Source organism: Podarcis cretensis (assembly GCF_951804945.1).
Source record: "Podarcis cretensis genome assembly, chromosome: 14".
NCBI classification, from domain to species: domain Eukaryota; kingdom Metazoa; phylum Chordata; class Lepidosauria; order Squamata; family Lacertidae; genus Podarcis; species Podarcis cretensis.
This window is the reverse complement of record NC_137183.1, coordinates 39223759-39237064: the sequence shown is the minus strand read 5'-3', so window position 1 is coordinate 39237064 and position 13306 is coordinate 39223759. Positions and strand designations below refer to the sequence as shown.

The 13306-nt window shown below is 45.5% G+C and overlaps 1 protein-coding gene across 6 annotated transcripts; it reads left to right on the top strand.

Annotated features, from left to right (window-relative positions):
• Window positions 1-2093: 2093 nt before the first annotated feature.
• LOC307202447 (uncharacterized protein) lies at window positions 2094-11128 on the top strand. Of its 6 annotated transcripts, none has more exons than XM_079952434.1 (6): window positions 2094-2516; window positions 4303-4396; window positions 5919-6940; window positions 7955-8130; window positions 8872-9006; window positions 9974-11128. In XM_079952434.1, the coding sequence occupies exons 3-6, from the start codon at window positions 6454-6456 to the stop codon at window positions 10358-10360; spliced, it is 1185 nt and encodes a 394-aa protein (XP_079808560.1). In that variant the 5' UTR covers window positions 2094-2516; window positions 4303-4396; window positions 5919-6453; the 3' UTR covers window positions 10361-11128. The 6 variants fall into 6 exon arrangements, with proteins under 6 accessions (XP_079808560.1, XP_079808559.1, XP_079808558.1 ...); XM_079952433.1 differs by having other exon boundaries at window positions 4243-4396; XM_079952435.1 differs by lacking the exon at window positions 4303-4396 and having other exon boundaries at window positions 2110-2198; window positions 2249-2516.
• The last annotated feature ends 2178 nt before the right edge of the window (window positions 11129-13306 follow it).

The following is a 13306-nucleotide window of genomic DNA, read 5'->3' as shown; positions in this document are numbered from 1 at the left end:
GCCTAACCTACCACACATGGATAAAATAGGATACTTCATAAATGCCCTGCATTCCTTGGAGGAAGGTTAGGATAAAATGTAATCAATAAGCAGCTGTGTGGCAGGCAGGCAAGGATTAAAACAGCAAAATAAAAGAGGCATGTGGCAAACAGTGTTTACTCTGGTGTGAGCTTTCATGGAGTAGGGTCAACTTCATAAAATATATGAAATGCTATCTTTAGTTGGCAGGTTGCACAGATAGACACATTTTTATTTTGTGTCTTTGCTTAAAACCTATTTATGTATTATGACTTTTAGTTTGTTCCAAAAAAGTTATTACACCACTGTTATTTCTAGAGGTTTTTTTCTTTATAGGTAACTAACCAACACAGCTAGGGACGCAGGTGGCGCTGTGGGTTAAAGCCTCAGCGCCTAGGACTTGCCGATCGAAAGGTCGGCGGTTCGAATCCCTGCGGCGGGGTGCGCTCCCGCTGCTCGGTCCCAGCGCCTGCCAACCTAGCAGTTCGAAAGCACCTCCGGGTGCAAGTAGATAAATAGGGACCGCTTACCAGCGGGAAGGTAAACGGCGTATCCGTGTGCGGCTCTGGCTCGCCAGAGCAGCGATGTCACGCTGGCCACGTGACCCGGAAGTGTCTCCGGACAGCGCTGGCCCCTGGCCTCTTAAGTGAGATGGGCGCACAACCCCAGAGTCTGTCAAGACTGGCCCGTACGGGCAGGGGTACCTTTACCTTTACCTTTTTAACCAACACAGCTAACTGTGAATATGTTAGTTTAATGACATGACATGACTAATGTCCAGTACAACAAACTAAATCTATTTACCGGCTATAAAACAAAGCAACCACCACACGCCTCATTGTGGGATGTTCTGTATCTAGACTTCGTTCAATTTATAGTGTAATTCTGACCATATCTACTTGGGAGTAAGTCCTATTTAATTTAGTGAGACTTTCTCCCAGTAGAATTAGAATGGCAGTCTAAATTCCCATAGATTTCAGTGGGAATTGAGTTAAATCATGACAAACTTGTTTGACTAATTTCAATGGGACCCAAGTTCAGCTAATTTTGTTTGGAACCGACCATATTTATTTATTAAATGTAAAATGTTATAATCACTTAAAGGTCATCAATGTCTCAGCTGCAGGCACATTTGTGCCCGTAGGGTACCCCCACCAGCTGAAAATAGGCTTGAAGGAAGCATTCTATCATAGCCAATGGAACAGGTGGCACAATGCCTAGCTGTGGTTTACAAATATGCTCAAGGGCCTCAAATGTCTGGCAAGCATATACTGTAATAAATATTTAAGAATGTAGTGCAGTCACAGAGACCCCGTGGGAGGGTTTGTAGTGCTGCATCACAATCCAGGATTTCTATCTTGTCAGGACAGGATAGGGAAGCAAAAGTAAACAGCAGTGGCCAGGGCATGGAAAAGAGAGAAGGGAGGGCCACTAATAGGGAGGCGGGAATGGTGGTTTAAAACCATGTCAGATGCTGCAAGATTGGAGGAAACTGTTTTAAACAATGGCAGAGGTCTGAGTAGAGTAAGCATGGGTTAATGCTGAGAAGTAGAAGCTGATAGCTAACTTTAGCACTGTCCAACCATCTCGTCCTCTGTCGTCCCCTTCTCCTTGTGCCCTCCATCTTTCACAACATCAGGGTCTTCTCCAGGGAGTCTTCTCTTCTCATGAGGTGGCCAAAGTACTGGAGCCTCAGCTTCACGATCTGTCCTTCCAGTGAGCACTCAGGGCTGATTTCCTTCAGAATGGAGAGGTTTGATCTTCTTGCAGTCCATGGGACTCTCAAGAGTCTCCTCCAACACCGTAATTCAAAAGCATCAATTCTTCTGCGATCAGCCACTTTTATGGTCCAGCTCTCACTTCCATATAACACTACTGGGAAAATGTAAGGGGAGACTTGCCTAACAAACAAACATTAGCAAACGTTTATCCTACATAAACCTTGGAAGGAAAGCGGCTCTTCTCCTGCAAGGGTTAACCTGCTTCTTCCCTTGACCCCTTTCCCTGAAAGGGTTACAGCGGAGCTCCTCCTCCCTCTAAAGTACACAAACCTTGTTCCCAGCAGGCTTTGCGAAGTTTGGCTTTCCCCCAATCAAACAAAGAAGGCTGGAGCTTTTCGAACAGCTGCTGAAGCCTCGTCAGCAGCCCCGGGACTGTGCGAAGTTGGGGAGAAGGGCGGCGTAAGTTTGGAGCGTTGCTGCTGCTTAGTCCCGGCTGTGCAGAACCGAAGCACTTGGGGTTAGAGAGGTGCAAAAAGAGCATTTGAGTTGGCGGAGCGGCGTTTCTCCTCTCAGCAGCGCGATCCTTTATGAAGCAGCCGGAACAGTTTTGAACAGAAGGAGGCTATGAAGATTGCAACTTTGCACCGATTTAGGGAATGAGATCCGCGTGGGAGTAACATATGTTTAAGCGTGCAGAGGCTAGCTTTGCACACCTGGCTGGCATGGAGATCGCCTCTTCGGTCAAGATTTGGTGAAGGGCGCTTTGTATTTTAGCAGGTTTGTCTCATTGCTCTCGTCGTTTGTTATTAAATTGTGCAGAAATCGCGGCTAGGTTTTTATTGTTGTTGTTGTTGTTGTTGTTGTTGTTTTGTCCATCACCAAACAAACTAAAAGGAACCCCCGGGTAATACCTTTTGGTATCAATGCTAATGTTAGCAATAAACATCTATAAAGGAGCGAGGAAGTTTCCCCCGAATTAATCAAAACCTTTTAGGCTATAATTCTCTTGTCTGCTTACCTGATGTAAGCCCCATTGAACTCGACGGGGTTTACTTTTGACTGGGCATGCATAGGATTGTGCAGTTAAGTCTTCTTAGTTTACAATCCCAAGTAATAAAATAGAGCTCTCTTGGAAAGATTCAAACTTGAATGTCGGGGTATAAATAGAAACAGAAATAACACAATTTTTCACCTGGCTGGAAAATAAAGCACACACACATTCAGTCTTACTTATGTAACTTGCATGCCAGCTGCAGTAGAAAACGGAATACGTACATTTATTTTTGTTGGCATCTGTCTGTCCCAAAAGACAATGGAGGTACCTCCTGGGGTGAAGCCAAACCACTGCACTAGGCGCAAGCCTGGGCAGTGTGTTAATGTAATCCTAGGTACCGTATGTCTACTCAGAAATATCTCCCTCTGAGTTAAATGGGACCTTCTTCCAGGTTAGACATGTTTAAGGATTGCAGCCTAAAACCCTAACAACCTCTTCCTGCCCACTCTTTATTTATTTTGCTTCACATTCGGCTTGGTGAGGAGCTCTGATGAACTCAAAATATTTTATACACCTCATTGTGACCTTTTAGTTAGGCTTGATTATTAAAATATGGGAAGACATACAGATCATACATTTCCTTCAACAGATTTTTCTTAGCTTTCAAGGTAAATAATGCAGCAGAACCTGTAATCCCTGATGATTATGTACCCTTGGGCAAGAAGCCAGTTTAGGAGAAATAGGATTGTGGGTTATACTCCTAGCAAATGACAGCTTTAGGGATTCTAAGTGTACCTTCTTATATGTTGTATAACTCTTTAATAAGTGTTGCCTAACAGTAAAATCTTCTGTTTTCTTAGTGTAGTATCTTAACTGCTGTGTTTAACAAGCCAACCCACTGCAGTTAGTAAAGGAATATTATGTCTCCTGGTAACATTCCACTTAGCTAGGCAACGGTTTGAACATTATAAGGGCTTTAGCTGCTTGTTCATCCTAATCTAGGGTGTAAAGGAAAATAGAAAAAAGATGCCATTAATAATACATTTAAACATCAATACAGTCATCTTAGTTTGTACATATAGATCAATATGTGCCATCTAGATGTCCTAATATGTCTTCAAATGAACCTGGTGTTCATAGAAAGTGCACTCAAATGTTGCAAGGACTTTAAGGTCATCAGACCACTGCACAGTAGAGGGTGCATTTTTATTGTTCCAGGCTTTTAGTGACCATTAGGACATGTAAAATCTATTATTGTTGTTCTGCCATTAAGCAGCATACAATAGAAATATAATTTAAAAGCACATGAACATCTGCAAATTTCTAGGATTTTGCCAGTGCAAAATTGATAAGAATAACATCTTTGGACCAAAAAGAAAATATCATTGGACATGCCCACAGGGTTAGGGTTTTAACTACTATCAAAAATTGATAGTCTACTTTCCCTGGGCTGGAGACATTTATTACATTTGGATAATGAAACATATCTATTGTTAGTGCTTATTACAGGAGAAAATGGTATTGGCCTTTATAGATTTTAGTCTACCTAAAATAACACAGTAAGCCCAGGTGGAAGCTTCCAGGCAGCTGTGAACCCCTAGACTTCTCTCTCAACCCTTAAACCTTCATTGTAAAGGGAAAACTTCTGTACCTCCTCTAAATTGTAAGTCAAAGAGCTCAGATTGTATTTTGATTTCTTTCCTTGGGATAACCAGCATTGTCTTTAGGTTAAAGCTTCTCTGAAAGGTTGTAATGATGTGTAATTAGGTGGACTCTGATCCTGTGGAAATACTCCCACTGTCATGAATCTGTTCAAAAGAGATCCTTGCAACATCACAATTCACTTCTAGGGCAAATAACCCATGAATTCTGTACAATGTGTACTGTTTGAAATGTGTCTGTACAGGCCTGGCTTTTGGTCTACAAAAGTGCATCATTGCTGTGGCATCATCTGTAAAAAAAACCTTCTTTGGTTCGCTAGGTTGGTTTGTGTGTGTGTGTGTTCCTTGAATTTCAAAAAATTCTCTAACTTTGAAAGCTTTTTGTGGCAACATGAGTAACAATTCACACATTTCCTTGAATGCCCTCCTAACAGGGCAGAGAACCATAGAAGCAAGGCTTTGTTTCTGAAGACTCTACGTAGACAAAATGCTCTAGAAATGGTGTGTAGGATGTTATTAAGCAATGAGGGAAATGTGGCCCTCCAGGCCTCTCTGTGTGGCCCCATATACCTTCCTCTGGCCATGCCTCTCACCAACCCTACTTTGTTCCTAACTGTCTTGGAGTGTTTTGGGTTGTTGTTTTTTCCTGGCTGGAATGTGTCCATAATCTCTGATACTGCTTCTTGTTGGCTGGATGAAAAATAGAGGAGGGCTGGCTGTAGAAACTAGTCTATTCTGCAAAGGTAAAATCTGCATCCATTGCTCTGCCCGCTTCTGAAGCCCCTGCCCAGATGGGAATGAGGCCCTTAGTTTAAGAAAAGTCCCGTCCCCCAAACTTGGGTGTCAAGATCTCTGGCAGAGCATGCCTCTGTTCCACTTGGTGGTCAACCTTGCTTGATTTTACTTTGCTGCCATCTGAGCCCCCAGGCCCTGCTACAGTAAACAATTCACAGTGCTTTTGATAAGTGCACAGCTGCTTATCCTGTAATATTGTCACTTTAACTTGCTTTGTCCTTGGAATTTGTTTAAGTGCTGTGGGGCTGGCTAACAGTGTGGCCCTCCAGAGGCATTTATTTATTTAGCAGCATTTATATTCACTTAGTTTGCAATAAAATCCTTAAGTACTTTCCATAAAATGGTATAAAATAGCAACGAAAACAGCAGACATAATAAAATGACCAAATTATCGTTAAAATCAACAGATGTTAGAAACAAATGTACACAATAATACCAGTGTCATTGGGCTCCCAACTCCCATCGGCTTCACCAGCATGGCCAACAGCTGGGGATGATGGGAGTTGTGATCCAATACCACCTGGAAGGCCACAGGGTAGCTACCCTGGTTTGTGTGATCATAGGGGAAACCTGAAGTTAGAAAGCTACCTAATCCTCAGCCAGATGGTCCATTTAGGTGTTCAGAAGCATCCACCAGATAGACTCCTATTCTCTCTTTCCTTCTTGTCTTAATGAGAATAATTTTATTCTATCCTTGTTTTTTTTTTTTCTTTTTCTTTTCTCTTCCAGCCCAAAGTTCTGCTTAAGAAACAGAAAACTGCAAGAAATCAGAGAGGGATTTCCCCAGCATGGCTTCTCTTCTTGTGTGGGCATTGAGTGGACAGGGTTAGACTGATGCTTTTAACTCCTGCACAAGCATTATTGGAGTCTTCCTTTGCTACAGAAAAGGATATCTATATTTAAACTCCCTGCCCATCTTCTGAAGGGGAGATATAAATCCAAAAATACACAAGTGTTTGTTCCATGGAAAAGACCATTGGCCAGCTCAGGAGCTGGTGATCGCTGCTGGATTTCAGAATGGATTTAACTTTTGCAGTGGCTTTCTATAGGACGGTGCAACAGTATTTGTGACCATTTGACCTTGGAAGGAACACTGGTTGTTTCCCCAGTACCATTTTGCCTGTTTGACTTGCTAATCTAGCAGTGTCCACATCAAGGTCTCTGTTGGCTGTTAACGTACCCTACCTTGAAAACGGCGTATTCTTCTGGAATGTAGCCACTGTCCATTTGACTAAAGGAAGAGACCAAAGTCCTTGACCCCACCATGGGTCGCTTAGACGACCATGCCAAGAAACGGATTGTGGAGCTGCGCAAAGCCGGCTTGAGTTTCCGCAAGATCAAAAAGGTGCTGGAGCTGGACAACATCCGGGTCACCCCGCAAGCCATCTACCTGTTCCTTAAGCGCAAGAACGTTGAGCCCAGCCAGCCCCCACCTGTCTCTTTTCTGCAACCTGCTCTCGAGAATGGAAGCAGGAAGACTCTTGTGGACCAAGCTGGCTGGGAGGACAACCAGCTCTGGAAGTTACTGCAGGAAAACGAGACTGAGCGCCATGGGCAGAGAGAGCCTGCTGGCTCTGTGGCAGGAGTTGGCCCAAGCTATGAGGTGCCGCCTTGTAACGGCCATTGTGATGGCGAGAAACACATCAAAATAATTAGCGTGACTTCCTTGAGCAAGGATGGAGGGCTGTTTGGGAAGCAGAGTGCCTCCCATGAGGGCCTCTCCAGTGGATCTCAGCTGGGCCAGAATATGGGTAAAGCTTTGCACAGCCTCTTTGTTCACATGTGCTGCTGGCTTCTGCTTGAGGCCTGTTTAAGAAAACTCCCACAACCTTTGCTCACAGCAACCACCCTCTGCAAGTGCAGGCTGTCAGGGGTCCACTTTCTATGGGTTTCTGGGCTGGAGGGTGAGTGACAGTTTAGTAGCACTTCTAAGGGGTAATAGCTTCTATTTTGGTTCTGAGTGCCGTGTGACCTATGAAGCCCTTAATGGCCAGGGCTTAAGGCAGCAAACCCATGGGCCTTAAGGCACCAAACCCATGGGCCTAATTCGTCCTGGCACATGTCCCAATTTGGCTGTTCATGAGGCTGTTCATCAGAAACTGTTCCCACTTGCCCCACACTTGTATGTGAACATTGGTGTGGGGCAGGTACAGACTTTGCTGCAAATTTCTTTGCAAGTGGGACTTCCTGTCAGTGCCTAACAGCTAATCAGCACTGATGGAGAGTTCAAAGGCAATTGACAGCACTAAGGAACACATTAAAAATAAATGAATCAATTAACAATTATGGGAAGATGCATTCTTAATTGTCTGCATAGGCTCGGAGGAAGATAAAAGTTTTCAGGTGTTTAAAGGTTGAAACAGAAGGCAGCTGTCAAGTCTCAATGGACAGAGTATTCCATAGCACTGGGCTGACAATAACACTGAAGGCTCTGTTTCGTGTTGATGTCAAATGAGCCTCACCAACTTGGGGGACAGCTATCAACACACCTGCAGATGATCTCAGTGATCAATCTAAGGGTTCAGGCCATCCCTAAGTTACCCTGGACCTAAGTTGTTCAGGGCTTTGTAAATCAATACAAGGACCCTAATCCTGGCTTGGCAGCAGATGAGCAGCCAGTGCAGATGTTTAGCAATGGTATCACACATTCCTGGCATGTGTCCCCATCAGCACATCTGGGAGGCACCATATTGGTTTGCTACCCTGCTTTTCTCTGTTGGGGTGACACTGAGGCACCTTCACTTCTTTCTCTTTTTCTCTTCCAGGTGACAACTGCCCAGGGCCAAAACCTGTGTCGCCCAGCTGCTTGACTCCATTTGCACCTGCAGTTCCTCAGCATAATCTGAATGGCAAAGGGAAGGCCTTTCTGCCACCTGCCCGGAATCCCGCCTTGATTGTGAAGAGGAAGATCGTAGGCCGGGCCATCCATCTCCAGAAAAAGGTGGGAAGGGCACAGAGAGGCAGGGAGGGAGAGAGAGACAGAAATGACCATGATTGGAAGCCCAGAATAGAATCCCAAGTTAGCCCTATTATTCTTGAGTAGTTTCATGCAACCCCTAGAGCAGTAGAAAGGATGGGTCTGGTGTCCTTCAGTGGGGTATGAGAGCTGATTTTTTCCCTTTGGATTCAGATAGCGCATGGGTAGACCAGTCTAAAAATCCCGGGACACAAATTTTCATGGCCCTCTAGTGGCTATGGTGGCTCATTTACCAGAAATAATGTAGATAGCCGTGTTGGTCTGATGCAGTCGAAGTGTGCATGCACATGAAAGCTTATACCCAGAACAAACTTAGTTGGTCTCTAAGGTGCTACTGAACAAATTTTTAATTTTTATTTATGTATTCAGAAATAATGTATTTAGTGTTAACTTTGGAAGTTTTATACTCGATTGTGACCAGACCAAGCCTCCTAGAGCAAAATATACACAGGGTGGATGCAGGATGGATAGAAGTGCTGCATGAGTGCCAAACCTCTGCATTGTATCTAGCCAAGTGTTACTCAGAGCAGACATATTGAAAGTGACTGGAGATGACCCTCTTGCCTTTTGCATGGCTGGGATGTAGTTCGCTCCCAGAACGGAATGTGGCCCTTGAACTGAATGAAAGGTTCCCACCTGCACTTTTTTCATATTCTGGAAGTACAGTTCTTAAGCTGAAACTGAGTCTTCTCCCTTGTCCGTTAGGCAAATGTACAGAATGGGCAGAATTCATCTGGTTCTACACCCAGTTTGCCCTTCATGGTGAGGGTGCAGCCAACTGGCCATGCTTCCAGGGGGACAACTCCTGTCCCGATGGCATCTTCCGGCTGCTCTCCAGATGTAAGTGATGCGGAGTTTGCATGCATTAATAGCGATACATGTCAGAAAGAGAAAAGGCTCCCAAGCAAAAGGTGGTTCATTTTTTTTGGGGGGGGGGGTTGAAGGATTGTGCACATTGAGGTGGTAAGAGAGTCTGTAAGAACTTCAGAACCCAGTTGGAGAAGAGTTAGGGCAGGGGGCCACTGACCTTTTGGGGAATGCTTGGAATTTTGAGAAAGTGCCATGGGCATCAGTTACAAAATGGCTGCCATGAGGGCATGGGGTAATTGCCACACCATCTGAAAGGGAAGAGACAGAGACAGGGCCACAAAATGGTGTGGGTGTGCTCTCCCTCTCTCCTCGCAACAAGGGGGGGGGGCAGCTGCATCAGCCACCACCATGCTCACTCGCAGAGAGGACCTCTTTGCACCTCTCCTCTGAACAGAGGGTAAGATGCCAACCCAGTGAAATATTGACATGTTTTAAGGGGGCATGTTCAAAGTAGGAGAAGCTGAGACGGTGCAAACAGGAATTGAGCAGGAAGAGCTAACAATCCCTGGTGTTTGGTGGATTTCAGAGGGGATATTTATGAAGACCTGCTGCAAATGCCAGAGGAGGCATCCTGGCACCTGTGATGTTTGTGATTCCTGAGCTAGAGTCTTTAATTGAAGAAGAGAATAACTATTTGGTGATCCTGCCGTGTTATGTACTGAAGTTCTCACCCTGGCCCAGCAGGGGGATAACTGTAGATAGTTATGCAAATGAAGGATCGAAAGTGACGTCCAGTGATTGGATAGTTTTAGAAAGTTGTTACAGTAACGTGGTACTGGAGCTCTATATAAGCAGGCTGACTGAGCCCTTCAGTTCAGTTCTGTCCTGGCCTGTGAATAAACAAGAGCTGTTTGAAGAATCGCTGTGTCGTCTGATATGTTCACCCACAACTTAACACGCCATTTCTTCTTTTTTGGATTCCCCCTCCCCTTTCTAGACTAAAGATGCCAGTACTCAGACTTGTACATTTAACCCCACCTACCCTCCAGTTCATCAGAATCCTCAGTGGGGAGCTCAGATGACTACCTCCTTGGTCCCTGCTGCCAACCCTCAGCCACTTGCAGAGAAACTGGACACAGTGCACACTGAGGTCCAGAAGCTTGCACAGGCTGTGCATATGGTGCTGGAGCGCCAGTGCCGACTGGAACGCCAACAGGAGCAGCAGCAGCGCTTCCAACAGGAGCTTCTCATGACCCTGCAGCAGCTCAGCTCCACTGTTGGCCACGGGGCGGTCCCTGCCCATGCCCCCTGTACTCCTTACAACGTGGCTGACCCCTCGCCACCCTTGCCAAGCTTCAGCCAGTTCAAGATGGAGCTTATCTGACCATGGACTACGGGGATGGCAGTGGAGGTAATGAGTGAGCTGTTTTATGTTCTAAGTGTACTGTATTTTTCGCTCTATAGGACGCACCAGACGATAAGACGCACCTAAGACGCAAGAAAAAAAAATTCTGAATCCCAGAAGCCAGAACAGCAAGAGGGATCTGGCTTCTGGGATAGCCACTGAAGCCTCTCCCGGCTAGCGGGATGAAGGCTCCCCCTGCCTGGAAGAGGCTGCGCGCAGGTAAGCTGCCCTCTGTACCTTCCCCCATCTCCCGCAAGAACCGCACGCTCTTTAAAGGGAGTGCGGTTCTTGGGGGCTTTTCTGGGAGGTGGGGGAAGGGACAGAGCCCCCCACTTCCCACAAGAGCTCCTGCTGCCCTCCGGAGGCTTCTGGGGCAGCCCGTGAAGCCTCCGGAGGGCAGCACACACATTTTCCCTTACTTTTTAGGAGGGAAAAAGTGCGTCTTATAGAGCGAAAAATACGGTATGTCCTTCACACCTGGCTCCGGTTAGTAGATCTGCAGGTTCTAGAAAAACACACACACTAAATCCTGCAAGTCAAACTGTCAAATACCTGATGTCCTCCAGGTGTTTAGGACTACAGTCACAGCCAGCATAGGGCAGCATGCTGGCAAAGGCTGGGTGTGAGCTGCGTCCCAATTCTTTGTGGGATACCTTGCACAGGATTGGTTAGGGAGTACCTTGTCCCTTATGACCTGTATCAAGGCCCTGTGCAACCACGTTCAGAATAAAATTGTCTATTTACACACGTGTGCCTTGTTTTCATAATTTGTTCTTTTTTAAAATTACTGTTTTATAAACAATATAAACTTCACATTGCAGTAAGTTAAATAAATCAAAAAGTGAAGACAGATTACAATGAGTATTAAATTAATGTACTGTAGCTAGATTAGATATTTTCCCATGTTGGTTTTTTTAAAAAATCTTACCATTGCAGAAAATACATGAAGATTTGGCTAAAAGTTGTAGAACAGTGTTTATAAGTTTGGATCAAAACATACATAAAAGGATAATGTTCATAATTGTTGTACAGAGAGGTTTTATTTTTGCACAGTTCAGAAATGTAAATACACCTGTTTTGGTTTCGTTGCACCTCCAGTGATGTGTGTTTGGATTGTCTTCACATTTCTGACTTCTGTTTTTACCCTGATTTTTCTTGGGAAGCCGTTCTGTACCTACCTGCGTTCTTGGAAACACAACAGAAACTTCACTTTCCCCTCGCTCTTGTCAATATAACTTACTGTGCCCTCAAGCAAAAAGGCACATGTTTTTGTCTAAGGCTTCTTCACCTTAATAAAACAGCACAAAGAAACTTAAGACAGGTTTTTACTGCCCAAAGCCAAATACCACTGGATCATAGGGGTGTAGCAAAATGCCACAAAACAAATCCACATGTGTCAAAAGGGCATGTAAAGCTGCAGTCTTATACACAATTAACCTGAGCACAATATCTATGGGGCACCACATAACACTACCTCTGCCCTGTTGGGCTACCTCTGGTACCATGGTACTAATAACACTGGTACATTCTATTTGCCCCCACCCCAAGCTTCTGTAGGGACAACACAAATAATAAAGAGCTCTTTGCAGTATGCATGATGCCCAAGCATGTGGAACAGGGTGCCACTGGGACCCAAATAATCCCCTCCAATGCCAAAATTATTATGGGAAGACATGTGCTTTTGTAGCCCATAGACTGGTTGTGTAAGCTTGGTTGTTGTGCCCACAACAATGGTTTCTGTGGTTTGTAAATGCGCCCGTAGGTCCAAAAATGTGGCCATCGCAGTACTGAAAGGCTTATCAGTGAAGTTAAAAGGTAAAGGTAAAGGTAAAGGGACCCCTGACCACTAGGTCCAGTCGTGGCTGACTCTGGGGTTGCATCTCGCTTTAGTGGCCGAGGGAGCCGGCGTACAGCTTCCAGGTCATGCAGCCAGCATGACTAAGCTGCTTCTGGCGAACCAGAGCAGCGCACGGAAACGGCGTTTACCTTCCTGCCGGAGTGGTACCTATTGATCTACTTGCACTTTGACATGCTTTCAAACTGCTAGGTTGGCAGAAGCTGGGACAGAGCAATGGGAGCTCACCCTGTCGCAGGGATTCGAACCGCCGACCTTCTGATTGGCAAGTCCTAGGCTCTGTGGTTTAACCCACAGCGCCACCCGCGTCCATCAGTGAAGTTAGTTGTTACTGAACCAGCAGAATATTTCTGCAGCATAATAAACACCAGGTGCTGTAGTGCGGGGGTGACCAGCAGAGGGCAGTAGCTGATCAAAACACAGGACCCTCGCTCTCTCCAGTCACATATGGAGAGCACCATATAAAATCTTGAAGATAGAAACAAACAAACAAACAAACAGGAAAATACTGGTGCAAACTAGTGGCTCAAAAGGGGCCTATACAGAGCAGGGAATTATGGAGGTAAAGAAAAGGAAGGAGAGATGCATTTGGTGCCAAGTGTCCCAATTCTTCTTTGGTTTGCTTCTAGGGGAGAATGAAATGTTGCAACCCTTCCCTAAGGATTTTTTTGCCTCTATCAAGACAGATCATTAGGCCATCTAGCTCCCTACTGTCTACACTGGCAGGCAGTGACTCTCCAGGATTTCAGGCAGGGGTCTCGCCCAGCCCTAACTCGAGATGCCAGGGATTGAAACTGGGATGTTCTGCATGCTAAGATGTGCTCTGCCACTGACCCACAGCCCTTGCCACATACGAAATCAAACTCTCTGCCCATCTAGCCCAGTACTTTCTACTCTTGACTGGCAGCAGCCCTCCAGGTTCTTGGCAGATGCCTTTCACAGCACCTGATCTTTGGTCCTTTTAAACAGAAGGTGCCATTGGTTCTAGCGCCACCTACTGCTGGCCCTCCCTACCTTCTGCCCTACCAGTCCCAATGGGGACCAGCCACCGCTGGAAGAGAATTATAACC

Bases quoted from the DNA above. Each gene is read 5' to 3' on its own strand.
- LOC307202447 (XM_079952432.1), top strand. From the start codon at position 6,454: ATGGGTCGCTTAGACGACCATGCCAAGAAACGGATTGTGGAGCTGCGC. The intron at 8,131-8,871 runs GTGGGAAGGGCA...CTTGTCCGTTAG, and splicing joins CCATCCATCTCCAGAAAAAG to GCAAATGTACAGAATGGGCA. The intron at 9,007-9,973 runs GTAAGTGATGCG...TCCCCTTTCTAG, and splicing joins CTTCCGGCTGCTCTCCAGAT to ACTAAAGATGCCAGTACTCA.